Source organism: Hyalella azteca, unplaced genomic scaffold (genome assembly GCF_000764305.2).
Source record: "Hyalella azteca isolate HAZT.00-mixed unplaced genomic scaffold, Hazt_2.0.2 contig4737, whole genome shotgun sequence".
Classification (NCBI taxonomy): domain Eukaryota; kingdom Metazoa; phylum Arthropoda; class Malacostraca; order Amphipoda; family Hyalellidae; genus Hyalella; species Hyalella azteca.
The window spans coordinates 153891-172993 of NW_025934948.1; the positions used below are offsets into that span (position 1 = coordinate 153891).

The 19103-nt window shown below is 36.3% G+C and overlaps 1 protein-coding gene across 1 annotated transcript in view; it reads left to right on the forward strand.

The window, feature by feature from the left end:
* The window catches only part of LOC108676229, a 114294-nt gene that overhangs the window by 83057 nt on the left and 12134 nt on the right, over window positions 1-19103 (forward strand). The window contains exons 3-8 of the mRNA XM_047880155.1: window positions 1866-2040; window positions 2343-2484; window positions 3805-3918; window positions 10098-10313; window positions 10925-11332; window positions 15073-15224. Coding sequence (XP_047736111.1) covers window positions 1866-2040; window positions 2343-2484; window positions 3805-3918; window positions 10098-10313; window positions 10925-11332; window positions 15073-15224 — 1207 coding nt within the window. The remainder of the gene's footprint in view (window positions 1-1865; window positions 2041-2342; window positions 2485-3804; window positions 3919-10097; window positions 10314-10924; window positions 11333-15072; window positions 15225-19103) is intronic.

A 19103-nucleotide genomic window follows, 5' to 3' on the forward strand; every position in this document is an offset into this window, starting at 1 on the left:
TCTTACAATAAATCGATAGATTTTCTGCCCGAACCTAACATTACGGTGTCTTAGGATTTAATAAATAATCTCTTGTCTGAACAACTAAAAGATTCCGTTGACTTGAGTATGAAGTACACAGAAGAATTTCCACTCAATTTTTTAAAATCACGCAACACATAATTCAAATAAATATAATTGGCATATAAATAAGAAACAAAAATTTATGGCAGCCTTGAAAGTTTGTCTCGCAAAAATAAACAAATTTTTCTTTATTTTTTCCAGAAGCAGTGCAGTCGTTAGACAGTTTACAATGTAAAACTTTTATTCCATTGTTGGAACTCGTGTCACAAAAAGTGCGCTTCCAAGGCTCAGACTAAGAAGAAGCTTTCTTCTGCCGCATAATTTCCCGATCAGTTAAGACTGGGATGCCTTGGCCAGATTTTGCGATGCCATTACCTCCATTGTTTAACTTAGCAACGCCGTGGCCGAGACAGAGAAGTGATTGCACCAAACCTGAACAGAGCTCGTCTACTGCCTAACATTATTAAGTGTCAGGGCGGCAACTCAGTTCATCATTGCAACCTGAGATTGAATCTGTGATCCTTCACGCTACTATTGCGGAAATTCAGCGCACAAACAGGGACACGATGTGTGTGGAACATTGCAAGTGCCTTGAGAAGTATCCACCGCGTCAAATTCGTAATACAATCATGATGTCTTGTAATCTATCAAAGTATATTACATATTATGAAACTCTTAAGTGATTTCTGTTCCATTCAGATGACATAATTCTTTCACGTATTAAACTATGGGGTTTATTATGAATGCAATTCTTAAACGAATGCCTAATAATTTAATTCATTTCATTTTGTTAGATAAATACTTGTACGTCGTGAAAATATCAAGACTGGCCATAAGTTTCAAAGCAATTATCAATCAGACGTTAATCTCCTGAAGACATTATTTTAGAATATATATATCAACAAATGAAGTACAATGTACGATTATTGATTCACTACAAATAAAATCTAGCAGCACCAAAGAGAGCAGAGGATTAGGAAACCAACCCCTTGTAAAGCAGAAAAGAAACTCGATCGCAAAACCGCAATTCTTCTTTCGCCTCGCTTGAATTCTAACGATTCATTGACTTCATCATTCACCAATACGCTTCGAAACGTCATATCTTCCATAAACTCAGAAAATATTTTATTTTCAGCTTCAAGCCGTATTCTTTCTAGATGGAAGTAGAGTGAGAATTACAGAGCTTTAGTAAATTAAAGATAAAATTTAGAAAATAAACGACATTGATCGATCATAGCTTTGGTAGTGTGTCCGTCAAAGCTGGTTTCTGACGTCAACCTCAAGCAAACAAGCACCAACACCAACCATCTAATTATTGATCCTGCCAATCAAGTAGGTTTCTTAGCAAGACCGACAACAAACGCTGCGCTTCTGAGATTGCTCGCCATATCTGCCCCTGCTGATTTTAAAATTCATTCTCATGGGATGCGGTGTAAAAAAAATATGACTGATGGTCCTTTAATGAAAGATTATTTCAATTATGCTTCGGATATTTATTATGGCACTCAACACAGAAACTTCTAAACGCTTGCCATTGTTTCCGCATCTGTGATCACGACAATCTGAATCTCAAAAAAGCTTGCAAATTTCGGTGTTTGAGGCACCGGTTCGAGTATGTGCTATAAGTGACGTTATTTTGCTAGTGCAGGAAGACCTAAGAGATTTGTATTAATAAATATGTTCATTATTTTAAGAAATATAGCTCATTTTATTGTAAGACGTTTGTGTGTGCAATCAAAGAAGACGAAAATTTGCTCCCAGAGAAATTGAATGAGAAGACAGAACCTGTGTTCCTTCCACAGCGTGGACATGCGGGGTCGTGGCAGTGGCCGGTCATGGGCGGCTTCAGATGTCGGCGACAGAATCAGGTTCAGGATAGGGACCGATGCAAGCGGTGTGGCAGACGATACCTCGGAAGAGATCAGAAGAAGAGCTGACTCTGCCAATCATACCTACAAAGATCACTACAGGAATGAGGTCTGGTCACCGACACACAATGCTCATTATGCCATCTGTTGCAGTTTTGTTTATTGTGAGAGGCTTTCGAAAATTGTTTCGACTTTCTTCACATACAAAATAAACAAATGATAATTTGTCCTTTGAAATAAACTGTAGAGAACTTTGCTTTTAAAAAACCAATTAACTATCAGTGTTAAATAATTCTTCATTTCATGCAAATAAATGATTTTATTTGCAACCCAACATAAATGATTTTATCCCTTTATTAATTTACGCTCGCATTCTCATGTAAATAAGCTGCAAGGTTGACTTATTCTTAGGGTTCTCAGCATCAAGAGTCGGCGAGCTCTGGGACGCTGGAGATCGTCGGTGCGCGCGAGTCTGACGAGGGAGAGTACCGCTGCCGAGTCGACCTCCAGGCGTCGCCCACACGCAACACGCGCTACCGTCTGCACGTCGTCGGTCAGGATACGATGCTTTCATTGAGTTCATATGATTCCTTCTCGTTCAATAATATACTATTTATACACGGAAGCATATTAAAGAATGTTCTAAACTATATTATGATAAATGGTATTTTTACAATTTTATTTCTTTTGCAAGCATTTCCTATTCCTATAGGAAGAAATATCAGTCTGGAGGCCGTGTTTGATTATAGTTTTTTTCATTTCATTTTTAATGTGTTAGATTGATTGAATTCAATATCAAAGTCAAATTCAATTTATTTTTAAATGTGTAGGTCGACGATTGTCGAAGGTAACTGTCGGTTCGTTACTTAATAGCTTAAATGTATTAATATTCATGATGAAATATGATCCAATTACGAAAATAAGAAAACAAGAGCCTCTTTACTCACCTTGAAATTAAGAGAATTCCATTTTATTATCTTCTCGATAAGACTTTCTTTAGAAAATAAAAAAAATATGTAATTAAATGTATTATTGAGAAGGAGTTTAAGCCGTCCAACTTATCGATTAAAATTAAGACGCATGAGATGCAGTTATTCTGTTGTACGGCTCTATACTCCGGAAGCCTTTAATACATTGAGTCCACGTGCCTGAACTCACTTGCTTCTGGCCTACTCGTGACCTTCTCTAAGACTGGCGCGGCCTTTATAAATCTTTAATATGGAAACTACTCGAGCGCCGACCAGCCTATAGGTGGTGTGCTCAAGCAATCAGGAGCAATGTGAGTTATAGATGCATTAACAGGAGAATAAGCAACGGCTATAAACAATTGGGAGAGTAAAATAAGGTACAATTTAACAAGTGAACAACTTATGGTAAATAAACACTTATAAAGGTAAATATTTTGATTGTACTAGAAACGAGAAAAGAATAATCAACGGTCGATAAAGAAAATTAATTTATTCCTTGTTCAAATTAAATCACTCAAGAATTAATCCTCAATAATAAATAAATAAAACTCAATAACTCATTAGTCTTTTCAACAACATCATAACTGACGTTCAATGGCCAATCCAGAACTATGCGGATTATAATGATAACAAATTTACGAAAAATATTGAAAACAATCCACATTTATTCAGTTTCATGTTCGACATCTCCACAGTAAACATATATGCTGTAGAAATTAATCAAGGCCGCCACAGATTATGTTGTGACTACAAATAAACGTGTCTGCCTCAATATAAGCTTTATGTTTTCAACTTTTTCAATAGCAATAAACGATTAAAAATTATAGCCCGCAATTTTCAAATAAATAACAAAGTTAATAAATATCTAGCTGGTATAATTAAATATTTAATATCTCGCTGGTCAGACCCTCCCCGTCAAGCGGCCATCTTCACGACGCAGGACAGGACGCCTCTCGTGGGCGTCATCAGCGTGCAGCCTGGCAGGCCCCTGGCGTCGCTCACGTGCGTCGTGGAAGGAGGTCAGGCGAAACCTACATGATTACCATTAACTTCATTTCAGTAGTTAATCTTCAAATATTTATGATTAAAAGAACTACTCGAATATTTTTGGTAGAGATACTGAGACACAAGAGATTCATTAACCCTCTACCGCCGTATTTCACTATCCGGGAACATAACTCTCAACTTAAATTATACGTAAACTATTGATATAGCAACCTGAGGACGTTTGTACGCAACAGAGAACATTTTAAAGTTGTCGTACGTGGCGGCAATTTATACGTAAACTATTGAGTGTAGCAACCTGAGGACGTTTGTACGCAACAGAGAACATTTTAAAGTTGTCGTACGTGGCGGCAACCATCAGTACAATTCATTTTGCGCTCACTAGAACGTATCCTTTTTTGGGAAGTAGGCTTGTGACAATATTGCTCCGGTTACTCGTGTCAGGCGCTAGAGGGTTAACTAGCACAAATACGCTGACATTTGTTTTTAAGCATATATAAAGACACAAGTTCTCAAATTTCGAATTATCACATCATTTGTTGTGGCGTTTCTTTTCGTCGTTAAGTGTCAATGGTAAATGAATTTATTTCATACGAAGGCTATCGCACATAAATATTTCGTCCCAAAGCTACATATTGTCCGACATCTTACATCTATAAACATGTTTAATCTCTATTCGTATCATCTCTTAAATTTGATTGCTGTTAAAATATAATGATATTTGTGACCATTACCGTTGCGCCGAATTTTACCAGAAGTGCTAATTTCATTTGTATTCAAAATTTTATCCCCCAAACTTTAAATTTATTTTTATTTATCTCTTGCCTATGCTTACAAGAACGATTAATTTTTTAGTATTTCATAAATGACGGGCAACTGCCTAGATCGCATACCCATTGCATAAAATTCTCAGTAAGCCTCTAATCTTGAATATATAATTGAAATTTGATTATATATGAAATTTGTATAAATGCGTGCATTTATTGGTTGAAAGCTGAGTCCGTTAATGAGATTGTGATTACCTTAGGTCTCGCAAATAAAACTTTTAATTGAAAATTGTTACTGGATAATAGCTTCGAACTCAGCATCCGTACGTTGACCTCATTGATTAAGTCATGACATTCATGCGTTATTCGACAGTCGACAAACTGTATCATTCCGTCAACTTGCGAGTAACGCGTCATTGGAGCTTTAAATCGCTTTTCAATTGAATGGAAGTTCCGCATCCCAAAGGATTCGAATCGACTGTTAAAATCGAAATTAAATATTTGTTCCAATTACACGAATTAAGCAATTAATGAATTAGTATTGCAAAATATATTGCATAATATTGCTTCGAGTCTTGTAACCTGTAAATATTACCAAGAATAGTGAACAATTTAATCGAAAAGGTTTCGCGATGTGCGAAGAGAAAACCTGCCTTATGAAGTCTATATCATACTATCGAATTTCGTACGCGGAAACTTTACGAGGTTTTTAAACATTTTCTGAAAGAACCACAGAAAGTCGTTATAGTCTAATCGATTATAATTATAAATGATTCACTTGTGCTGTTTCAATCGAAAATTAATTTTTGAAAAACTATTGTACCGTTTCATGTGGGTATTTCAAAACTCATTTTGTCCGATCCAACATTAGTTTCATTCAGCTATTATTAAATCAACATATTTTGTGCGAACTCAACGTGAAATCATGTTAAGATACCCTAAACTCACTTCGTGTACGTCTAAAGTTTTCTATTAATCAATTAAATTCTTCGAAGTTGATCAACCAACAAAACTGATGCGTGCACATCAAATTTAGCACAAGTTGACCACAATTACTCGCGACAAGTGCACATAATCAGTCCATTTCCACATACTATTGTATATTAATAAATTCGTTGGAGAGGTTGTCCATTTCATGAACGACCATTCTCGACACCTGATCGTTCAAGTCACGAGATCGTCACGATGCGACACACGATTGCATGCCGCAGAAGCGACCAGTGCTGTTGCAACACGCCCAGTTCCAATTATTGCTGTGCACGTGATTGATCTGCGATGTTCTCGCAATACACGGCCTAACGAGACCCTGTCGTGCTGCTAGTGGGACTTCTCGTCATGCTGTTGTTCTTGTTGAGGAGACAAGTTCATAAGACACAAGCTGTACAAGTTCATAGACCGTTGGGATCTACACTGATACTTGAAATTCAATGAAAAAGTTTTGAAATAAAAATTCAATAACAAAAGCAAGTGAAATTCCGCCTGAATTATTGACAATTAACGTTTCTCAGTTCACCAACTGTGGATGAGCTAGGTGACATAAAAATAAATTTTGTCTGCGAACCTTACCAGCTTACCATTTAAACCTTAAATTGACGAGACAGAGAAAAAATAGCGTGCACAAGAAATTTCAAGTACAACATGTATATACGAAAAATACACGAGGATTCGTCTGAAAAAAACTTTAAATTTTAACATTTTCAAGCCACGAGCACCGCTCGAAAATTTAGGAAAGGCCTCCTGAGACTCTTTCGGTCTCCGCGGGACATTGTTCTAAGCGGCATAATGTACTGATGGATGAAGGGGATTCTCGTGTAGATTACCGTAAGATGACCTTTCCACGATTCTCATCTATTTTAGTCGAATTTTTGAAGTTTTGTAACTCTGTCCCACGTCGCCGATGTACCCTGTGCACACTCTAAAAACCTTAAGATCGCAGCGGAATTGAAAAAATCTTTTACCTAAAGAATTATAATTTTTAATGCTATATATATGCATATATTGACATTAAGCAAACTTTAAAAGGATGTTAATTTTTCTTTCTCTGGACCTGTTTGTAAATGAACAGAAAATGAATGAATAAATACATTAATTTACAACCACTGGCGGTAACTGTATTTGTTGTCATCGCGCTGCGACTGTTTTCATAATTTCATTGAGAACAATGTGTATATATGACGGGAAAACTTTACGCGAGAAAAGATTATGCAAAAATATGAATTCTACATTCATTGCATGGATGGAAGAGCAGATTCAAAAGCCATGGTGCATTAACGTTGGAATTCCATTAAACTTGAAGTGAGCGAAGCAAAGCCAAAGAAGCTTAAACTGAAACTGGGAGAAATATATTTGCGGAATATTGTAGTCTAAAGGCGTTTACTGTAGACGTATTTAGATTTATAAACAGAGAATGTCAACTATTGCAAACTTCAAGCTCCATTATGCATTTTCTGCTTATGAATTTCAGGTTCAGAAAATCGGAGAAAACGTCATCATGTAAATGATCCTCAAAACTTTTGCGGATGTTGTCGACTTGGAATTACGCAGGCCTAACCAGTCAGTATTCAGTTATATTTCCATTTATTTTGTTGATCAAAATTAATCGATATCCGATTTTTTGCACCGAGAAGCATGGATTTGTGGGGAGTGTCTACCTCAAAAATGGGAAAAATTGCATATGTGTCTTCTGATCGCATTCTGTAGCTGGGAAGAATTAAGGCGCGTCCAACACGGTTATGTACCGTATGTATTTGCGAGCTTTAGTTTGTGCGTGAGGCAATTTCTAACTTGTAAAAAATGAACATTTTCAATTAAATGATACAAAGATTTATTTAAAAAATATATTTATTAATCATTATTGGCATTAAACTGGAAAACAATAGGTAGTACGTGATGGTACCCTCAATACGAGCACAAGCGATGGCAAAGCCGGAGCTTCATTAACAAGCAATTTTTAGCGCATTTTTTCATTTATGGAAAAAAAGGCGCTATTGTGCTAGCCATATGTTCGTCCATCCGTCTGTCCGTCTGTCTGTCTGTCCGTCCATGACTTCACGTTTTCGTCGACGAGAAAATGCGCTCTCTGTCACTCAGTGAGTACTGAGTTAAATTTTTTAGTCAAAGCTTCTTTTTGAACACGTTTCAGTTATTTGCCTCTCCTAAACAATTGAAATTTCCAGTTTACGCCATCTTAAAAAATTATATTTTACTTTGTTTACGTGCTACAACATCGAGAAACATCATTCGATTAGTTCAGCGAATATTTTTTTAAATCAACCTTTTAGCACATTTTCTCATTTATGGAAAAAAGGCGCTATTGTGCTCGTCATGCCCGTCCGTCCGTCCGCCCGTCCGTGTCGGACGGATGGACGTGTGAAAATAAGCTCTCATTCACTCACTGCAGTGAGTACTGATCTAATTTTTCCGTTTTTGGTGTTTTACATATGTATATGTAAAACATAGAACATAGTTTCATAAAGATCGGTCAATTATTAAAAACAATTTAGAGTAGAACCTTCCTTTAACAGACCAATTAGGTGAAAATCTCAGCCGTTACAACACACATTTCCCCCTACGGCGCGAGATAGCTTAGCAGCTGAAGCGCTAGTAATCATAGGGTCACTAAACTAACTAACTAACACATTTCCCTCTATCAGTGACGGCTCAATGCTAAGCGAATCGTGACTCAATCGCTTAGCATCTGCCGCTTTCCTTTGAATTGCTGAGTAACGAAGAAAGATCGCCTATTCAGAATTTCGGAGTTCTGAATTTATTTTCACTAACCCACTCTAATCTCCATCACCTACATTTATCGTCGCTTTATTCTTGCCCAAAAAGTATGAAACAAAAAATAATAATATCATCTTTTTAAAACAGTTTTTTGTGGATCACCACATTGGTATGTGGTGGCTACACTTAACCAATTTCAATTTGAAGCAACGTCCACTCAATCGTGTTGTGCACACAGAAGCCAAATATCAAATCAAAAGTTTCTTATACTCATGGCTGTCTCGATCGTGTCTGCCGACAACATTGGGATCACATATGAGCATTTGAATATCGCCTATGTTTATGTAGCAATCCTCAAGCTGTTGCGCCGAATATTGCAATGCAGAGAGTTGTAGATCGTCATGAAATTGGGTCTGGTTCGATTTAGTACGTCTGCTCAAGAATTGTCCTTGGTTTAACTTAAAACTAATTCAAAATTAAAGGTATGCTTTAACACCAGGCGGAAACCGGTATCTTTTCATTTGCAAGAAAATTCTTTCACAACATTCGTTTCAAATTATTAGGGTGTGCTGTTTACTAATAGCGAGAGTGGTTAAGAATAAACAATCAAATCTGAAAAATTGAAAATTAAACACTTGTTCATAATTAAGCAGTGTAAAAACGCCGAAATTTTTTCAGTAATAAACGATCGTAACTAAACGTATGCTAAATCACTGCAAGGATGTAAGCAACAAAGTTCTCTTGGCAAATGTTATGGATATTTTATAAATCCTTGCAAATTCGTGACATATGTCGACAAATGTTATCCACATTTGCATTACGATAGCTATATAATACCGATTCCAAAATCCGATACCTCAACAGCATGCGTTTAACTCATGGTGCACTGAATGATCGCATTTACTTACCTCTCGGCATCCAATTAGTAGAAAAAAGTCTCGAAAAATCTACTCATACCAACTGAAAATTACTTGCAGGCAATGCTAGTAGCTTGGTATTTCCGGATCGATGAAAGGTTGCAACACCACTCCGCCGGCAATTCCTTTAAAAACTCGTCTCTTCAATCCGCTCCTGCCTATTATTTATTGAAAAAACCTCATGTCATGGCATTTTTACAACTGCTAAACTTCGTACTTACATTAGTAGCACTAATTTTCATTCATGACAATAATTATAAAGAATCTGTTGCCCCATTTCGCACATATGTGAGAACACTATAGCAGCGATGTTTTCGAAAATAATTCGCATAAATTAAAATAGTAGATAGCAAGAAATATATGAACTCATAAATATACAAATTTTTACTAATATAGTTGCTTGCAGGATTCATAACGTCGGAAACATTGAGAACGTTGGCAGCATTAACATCTGTTGATGCTATTTGCTATTGGCAATTGGCAGGAACAACAAGCTCATGTTCACACATCAATCCAACGTGGTCACGCATCGAAGCCCCTGTTGCTTCTTAATTGACTTAATTATTGAATGGCTACTAACCTTGATAATTTTCTTTGCTGAGTGTGATGTGATACCCCCGTGGACATGCACATCATCATAACTGTAAGCCTGTCTTACGTAATGTATTGCGACATTTGAATATTTATGCCTGTCTTACGATATTATTATGCCTGTCGTGCGTGATGTATTGCCACATTTGAATATTTAGAGTCTGAAAGAGTCGCTGTATTTTTGTTGTGCAGGCGAGCCTCCGCCGAGCATCACGTGGTGGTCCGGAGACACGCCGGTCAGGACGCCGCGCTCTCCCACTGAAGCTGCGCTGCTACTCGCTGCCAGACGTAAGAATGCGCTGCTGCTTGCTGCCAGACGTAAGAATGCGCTGCTGCTCGCTGCCAGACGTAAGAATGCGCTGCTGCTCGCTGCCAGACGTAAGAATGCGCTGCTGCTCGCTGCCAGACGTAAGAATGCACGCAGCCAAGCTTATGAGCGGGGGAGTGTGCGCTCAATATTGATATAATCAGGCCGCGCTGTCTGGAGTCGGGCGCACGAAACGAACGTATGCAATGAAGGCGATATTATGCATTACAAGCTGCATTCCTTCTACAAGATCTTGCCCTCAAAATAACGCGCGCGTTATATGATGAAAATATATAAACACAGCAATATATTTTAGGAACACAAATTTTTACTCGCGTACTTATAACTGCTCGAAAGGAACAAAGGATTCGAACTATTCTAACTCATCATCATTCAACGACTGCAGTAGTTTTGGTTCACAGACTTCTTTTTTTAAAGACAGCTTATGCAATCAGAAAATACACGCTGACCAAATAAACAGTATCTTTGGCATAAGAACTCCACTTTCAATATAGGATCTGAACAATAACAACGATAAAAATGAAGGTAGAAATGTCGACTACAAAGGCAGTTGTCGTGTTATTAGAACATTATTACTAAAGATACATGAAACGAGCAATGTTACAATGTATTTGATAATACAGCTATTGCAATTTTTTTAGATTGTAAAGTAATCGCATCAGACTAAAGATTTCTATTTTCTGTCATCCAGGGCCATGTAGCGAAGACAGCCTCGACTCACGATATCGCGAGTCCACCAAATGTGTAGAGAACAACACACTTGTTGTCCGGAGTGAGAGCCGCCGTGGTGAGGCTCAATGGTCTTCTAGAGAAGATTCTGCTCTGCAACACCAAGAACATCGATCGCGCAACGACCGCTATCTGTCTACCGCGAAGCAAAGCAAAAGATCTTCGACGAATAAAGTCGTGCAGAGATGGGCCGCTGTGATGCCTAAACATTCTAAGTCTGGGCACGATCACAACAGGAAATTCTTTACCTCGGAGCTGAGTCTACAAAACCTGACGCAGAACTTACTTGAGAATCAGAACCTAACCTGCAGAGCCACAAATAATCCAGAACTAAGACCAGTCCGAGCCACTCTTCAGTTTGTTAAATTTGGTGAGTATATCAAGTACACGCATTTTTTCGATGTCTGCGAAAATAAAAACAAAATTCAAGCAGGCATTAATTATAACAATATTGAAAACAAAAGTTTTTGTGAATTTAGAACAAATAAAATATTTAATTTCGGTACTCTTTCCAAACGTAACTGATAAAAATCGTAATAATTGAATGACGTCGTACTTTTTCTCATCATTTGATGAGCTTACAAAGACTTAGTATTTTGTAGGCTAAATTTGCCTTTCATCTTTTGCAAATATTTACCTGAGATTTTTTTGCCTTCATTCAAAAATGCAAGCTTGCAAAAAATGAGCATAATTTTGTCCGCAGACTTGGAAATTCAGTTAAAATTTAATCCTGAAAATGTTTCCACGAAGGGGCTCAAGCAATTGCTACACAAAGCTGCATTTTCCGTTTGCAGAGAATGGTGAAATAATTTGTTAATTCCATAATAAATAGTTAATTTGTTTTTAGGAAATTAACTTTAGAACAGGTAATTACAGAAAACTGGAAATAAGTTTCTTTAAAGATAGACGAGTTTTTGAATTTTCATTTATATACAAATGAAAACAAATTTAAGAAACCCTTTATTATAAACAACATTTTTAATTATTTATTATTTCTTTTATTTATTATTTGGTAAACTTTTATTTCCAGTCCGTCTATCACTTGGCATTAAATCTTTCATTGAACGTAAATAAACACGTAAGCTGACATTTATAAACTTTAAAGTTTAAAGTTCTGCATTAACGTTGGACAATAAATGAAGCGATATAGGGGAAATAAACTTTAAATTGCTGTATTCTTTTAAGAATTGCAAGTCAGTCCCTGAGCGCTAATTATGCGGTTCACTACAATCACTAATAAACACTAGCAGAATATTGATGTCGTGTTGCATCGCTGTACGCAGTCAAGTCACACCTTTTAATAATCCTAATGCACGGCCAACTACCTTACGTTCAACTTGCCTGCGAGCTTTTTCTCTAATAACAATCTTTATTCATGGGAGACATAAAACCGGAGTTGAGGTAATCAAGTTCACGAGCATCGCCGTCTCTCAATCTAATGACTACATTGCTATCGTTCGGGATAAAATTAATTAATTGGCCGAATTAACATGCGTCAATTAAATTTTACATTCAATACACGAATGATTTATTCATCAGCCTATCATTAGGTAAAATAGCATATATGTATAAAATGTCTATAATTAATATTTTATGGTCGTTATATATTAGTGAGGTTATTTAGATTAGTACGTTAAAATATGAGGTAAAAGAGGTTCATATATCAGTAAACATTGCACTTAGCATTCTGGGTAATGCATAGCCAGCCATCCTGCTCGGAGCGGTAGCTCAATTAGTTGAGTGGAGTGATGTCCGTTATGTCATCCGCTGGTCCCTCGGTACTAATTGAACTTTTAATTGACACAACTCAGCAACTTGTAAACATAGCGCGCGCTACGAGTCGCCTTTTTGCTTTTTGCATCACTGAATACTTAACTAACGATCCTTACTGACGATAAATTCAACAATAATGAATATGAATCATCGTTTTTATACCACAGTTTTATTTATACGAAAATTTTCAAGTTGCCATGAAAAATTTTCCTGGTTGCTTTGCTTCATGAACGTAATCGTTCTGTTCAGAATAATCAAACCAGAATATTTTCATGGAACTTGACCTTAATCATTAATATTTTTACTATTCATTTATGAATACTTATGTTTACGAGTATCATAACACCAATAACATAAAACAATATTTTAATAATGAAAAATGTTCAGAACAATCTTCCAGCATCTCTAATTTACAACTCTAAAGACACATCAGTGCGAAATTTCCTGAAAATTCTTATTGCTGATCGCTGGGGGAAAATAGAACAGCGTGTCGGATATTTTTTGATCAAGATTCTAAATTTTTTCAATAAAATATTTTAGAAGAATTTCAGCTTTCGGTAATTTTCTTCGTTTAGTCAATTCAAAGGCCTCTATTAAAAATCCCAAAAACAATGTTTGCTTATTTCTATCAGGAAAAATTTTTTTATACGCTCTAGATATTCTATTCTTATGCTCATCTTTATCTTTAGCCCGCTGAACCTAAAAATAACATCAATCCATAAAACCCTGCATTTAAATACAACCAAATTATATTTATTTATATTTACTCGAAAAGTTTTGACGTGCTATTTCATAACAGTGCTGATCGGAGTTAAACTTTGATGCTGAAAATGTAATGCTCTCTAAACAAATCCCGGTCTTAGTTGCTTAAAAAATATCAAAGTAAAACCATAATATCATTAACTTTATTTAGAAATAGAATATTTGCATCAAGTGCCCCCGGAGAAGGTTTGAGTGCATCAATGAGCATCTCGCTTCGTTAAGTACAGAATATCAATCAGTAAGTTAGCTTTCATCTGCAACTGATGAAACTGCAACTGCCAACTCAGTAGTGGGCAGTGGTGGCTCTGATATGCAGACACTCAATCATTGTACGTCAAATTTCTCATCAAAAGTCATGTTAGGCATTAGAATTCTTCGGAGTCAGCCTGAAATATAATACAGTAATTGAACGGGAACAGGGAAATTTTAGAAAATTCTTATAGGCTATAGTGAAGGGGGTGCATCACGGTAATTACCCTTCATTGGTACTATATTGGTGTTAAAAAGCAACACTTGGTTACAGAAACACAAACACCTCTTAACAAATATTGATGTAATTATTGGCAAGGCAACAAGGCACGATGATTAATACTCAGCACTACTGTCAGCACAAGACTGTGCACCGTCTTGTTTGCTGTTCAACTGTGAAACTGAAACTGAAAAAATATCATCTGTAATGAGTCCTGCAAGCTCGAAGATATATAACAGTAGTTAATTATAGTTCATTCTGGCGCATTGTTTTAGCACTGTCCTTAATTACATGCATTAACTAAAAGTATTCACACGATTGCTGCAGTTTGTCCCTCTAAAAATCGTCTACAAAACTTAAACCAAAAATTTTCACACGTCGTGCCCAGAAAATAAATAATTTCAGCATTCTGTACTGATTTGCTGTAAGATCATCATGAAAACCCTCGCAATATATTGTTTTTATTCCAGCCAAAAACTGCCAACAATTCTGCTGCAAAACACGGCCGGTCCGTTTAATTAAATCTGATAATAAGAAAACGTGACAAGAATTCTGTGCGAATTTTAGTCTCCTGATTTCGCTAGAACCTGCACGCGCTCGTCTCATTTATCTTTCATGATTAATCAAAGTTTTGAATAACATGCGAAAAAGTGAAAAAATTAGCATGGAACTTTTATTATTTAGTTGAAGTAACTTTGCCTAAGTCAGATAATTATGAGCTAAAAAGTTAAAAGCAGAGACTAGAAGCCTTACGTCTTTTTTATTGAGGCTCGAAAAAATTGTTATCATGAAATTTCATTACCTTCGCTTCTACCTCATTGAATCAACGCATCAGTCAATCTAGCCATGGAAGTCTGCGGATGTTGTGCATGAAATTTAAGTTTGTCGTTGCATTCTTGCCTTTCGATCCAGTTTTGGCCTTTTAAAATCCGATTCGTGAAGCAATGCTTTGGGTAAGTAAATGCTAAAACTTAACACGGTCTTTTTCCCAAAACAATATCATAATACACTCTCAATCATTAGCGGTGGTCTAAAAAATAGCGGTCTTTTTCTCCACAAAATTACTTTGAAACCGGAATTTAATCTTGCAATTCCATTCTCGCCAGTTCCACCGCTGTCAGTTTCGTTCCCCCTGCCAACGCTCCCTCTGATCGGTGGTCGCAAGTACGAGCTGAGGTGTTCCGCTGGTCGACTGCGACCACCACCCGTCCTCCTCTGGACCATCGCTGGACGGCCCATCACCACAAACATCAAGCAGGTCTGTATCACCTACCATTCACACACTCCGCTAATTTAATTATTCGAAGAAAAGTCAATGCAATTAAGAAAAGCTACTAAGATCCAATTTTGGCCTTTTTAAATTCGATTCGTGAAGCAATGCTTTGGGGAAGTAAATGCTGAAACTTAACACGGTCTTTTCTACAAAACAATTTTTTTATACAGAATGCTGGATAGTTTCTACTCCCGAAATGATCAGAAACAGGACACGAGACACGATCCGTTCACGCGTTCATTTATGCTGTAATCATACCTTGGTTATGCTAAGCTGGTACAAATCTAACTTGAAAGTGAGTAGAACGTACCTGTTAATTTGTCTTGATGAACTCTTAATTTATTAATAATTTAACGGCCGAATGTGCGAAGTAATGCACTTCCTGTTTGTCAGACGAAAATTGCGTCGTTTAAAATTAGTTGCAAATTAAAATGTACTCAAGAATATACAATCCGCTGTAATTTCCAATCCATTCAACATAACTATCAATAAAAATCCCCTTTATGATGCTTTGGACTCACTAAACCACGGCTATCTTTATCCCTTCATTGTTCAACCAGGTGATCGATTATAGATCGTCATGAGCCAAGATGAATAAGTGCAGAAGCCTCGGGCGTATCTTTATTTGCCAGTGAGAATATAACCGATACTGAGAGTGATTGACACAAATGGAAACTGAATAATACTTATGAGATAAACTATTAAAAAGTTAAATAACTATGAATGAATTCCAACATGAAAATCGTATTGATAAATCGGTAGCTATTAAAACAAACTATTGAAATGCTTCCTAAGTATTCGCACAGGAATATCCGCCTCGACGAATACATCAACTTACACATGACCTAATAATTAATTAATATATCCATTGTTTTACATTTGCGCGTAAACTTACCTTGCACATCAACCGCCTACGTAAAACAATTAAACTCCGCTTATAACTACTTCGGCATGAGCCACGTTCATCTCGCTCGAACATACAAATAGAATATAATCGCAATATGCTCATTGTTCAATCCCTAACAATGGAACATAACCTCTTTTATATATGAAACTCAATCACTCCAACGAACAACAGGTGCATGTGAAGCTACATGAAATAGAAATGCTACGCGATCTGTCATCGTTAAGTGGTTGATTGTGTTGTGCTGTACGATACATTAGCGTACACGAGCTTGCTTCAGCGCATAACAAATTCATGGCGCTTCTTTATCGGATTTCAATTGATCGCCGCTGAGTTGTTCGTGATTGGTGCACTGCCTACACTAATAAGTGCCTTCCGTTACACTGGTATGGATACGATATCTCTCTAGTGATCCCATTCGAATATGAACGTGCAAATAAGGTTAAGATCGGTTTCATTGCATATATTTCAATAGTTTCTATGTTACAGAAAGGTGAGCAGTTGAAAGTTTTCATTCTTGATTGGGCGAATGATGCGTGTAGAGTACAGTATATTGGAAATAATTATTTATATCTTGAGATACGATAACTTTAATCTTTAAGGGATTCAAAAGAGCAATGTCTGTTTCGGAACTTTTTTTTGTTGGCTGGTAACTGCAAGAAAATTCGAAGTTCCAGAAGTTATTTAAGACGCTCATAATAAGTAAAAAGAGCGTACCAGCCCACCTTGTAAAATTGCTTTACCTTGAGTTTATTTACACTCATTTTTAACCCGAGAAACGATTACCTCGGTTGAGTAGTTATTTCTTATAAAAAGAACATTGATTAACCCAGCTGACTCATTATTTTTCATACTCGTAACAACTAAATCAGTCTTTTTTTACCCCAGATATGATTTACCTCAGCCTATTTACCAATCTAACATTAAACGCTCAGCTTCGCTAGCTTACCACTTACAGACAACCTCCGATTATAGAGCTTCTATTTATTAATAACCTTTTATTTGAGGGCTTCCTCCTCACAGGATTTCTTTGTATGTAGAAAGACAACAGTTTTACCCTCATTGTTTTCTCGATTATTTTGAGTGAAACAAAGATCTCATCTTGCATTCTCAAAACCTCTGCTTAATCGTTCATGTTTAAAGCTACTCTTGTTTCCATAAAGTCAATAAACTTTTTAATCCACCCTGAATCACTTCTAATGAGGATACTCTTTGATGAAGGTCATTTAATTTGATTTTACAATCTTGATCTTACTGCTTTCATTTCTGAATGCAAACAAAAAATATCAGCAATGTTGTTACTTTTTATCGTGATTTTTACTTTCATTTCACTTCATTATTATACTTCATTAATATTTTAATGTTGTTACTTGTTGCGTTTTGTTGTTACAGGATTTTTAAATATTTTTATTATACTTTTCCCTTTCCTGAATACCTACAGAATTTCTGTGTGATGTCGATCTATTTCATTTTATATTTGAATTTTGATTTTTCTGCTGGTAAGACTTTCTCATAAATTCAATTTACGAGTTCCTCATAACCTCGTATTTAGTTAATTTTTTCTCATTTACCACATCTAGATTTAGTTCCGCATGAAATTTGCAAGCAGCATCATTTGGAGACTCCGGTTATGCAAATAATTTTTTTCTAAAAATGATAAAAAAAAGTAATGCAACAAATCCTTAGAATTTCAACTATATAATTGAATACCTCTTATATGAGATATGAATGTTCTATTATTTCTTGAACCAATTATATCAAGACCAGCCACTGTATAGGAAAATTTGTTTTAAAAAGTTAAAGACTTTCTGACGGGCGAGAAATTGTGTCATTGTCATCCAATATAACTTTTCAGCTCATTCTTCTGCAGAGCATTTTCATCAGTTTCACTCAGAAGCATCAATTCGAGTAGACTAACTTCGATCTGATTCGATAAAATGTGTCTAGAAAATTATCGGAATACATCCTTCATTCCAGTGATAACTTTTTGCATTTCATTTGAAAACTCGGTTATAGTAACTACAATTTTCCTATTGATTCTTCCTCATCATTCATGGAAGCTTAGTTTGACTCTAAAATTTCAATTTTGATGAATGGCTAATCAACTTTCCCATCAAGGTCGTGTCTTGATTGATGAAGGGTTATTATCAAGTGCCCTTGCGTGAATCCAACAGGGAAATTACAGCATTCACTCGAATAATAATCAATGGCAGTTCAGACGTTTGCCTTTCGGGTTGAAGACGGCCCCTTCGGATTTTCAGGGAACTCTGCAGAATATTTTGTACAAAGAAGTTTCTAGCGATATGGTTAAAATTTACAATGATGATATTCTCATTGTCGAATCTGATTTTATGTCTCATGTATCCCTCGTGCATAAAGTTTTGTCTATTCTGACCGAGAATGGCATTAAGGTAAAGCATCAAACATCAAAATGTACGTGCATGGGTATCACGCGAAGTGGAATTTTTGGGTCATGTTGTGAGCGAGTCTGACATTCAAAAGAAACCAAAATTCGTTGAAGCAGTACCAAAATATCTTAGACCAACGACAGTTAGAGATCTGCAGAAATTCTTAGGTTTGACTAATTTTCAAAGAAATTTGTGCCCTTTTGTTCAGACCTAATGCAACCTCTTTTGAACTGTGATCTGTGCCACGTTTACCCTGAACAACCGGAGCGATAACGACCCGACATCAAAATTTTGCATTTTATTTATATCTCCGATATTTTACACTTTATTTATTACATTAGGTATTCTTAAATGTTCAAGTGAGTATTTTTGTATTCACAACACACGCAAAGGCTAAAGTACATTAATTTCGTCATCAACTTGGTCAATTATTTTTTTTTCGGACAAAACTATGCTAACTTTAGAACCCTGGAGTATTCACAAAGTCCCGACTTCAACGATTTCAGACTTGAATCACCATTAGAAAGTTCAATTCGTCTTTTCTAGAAGCTT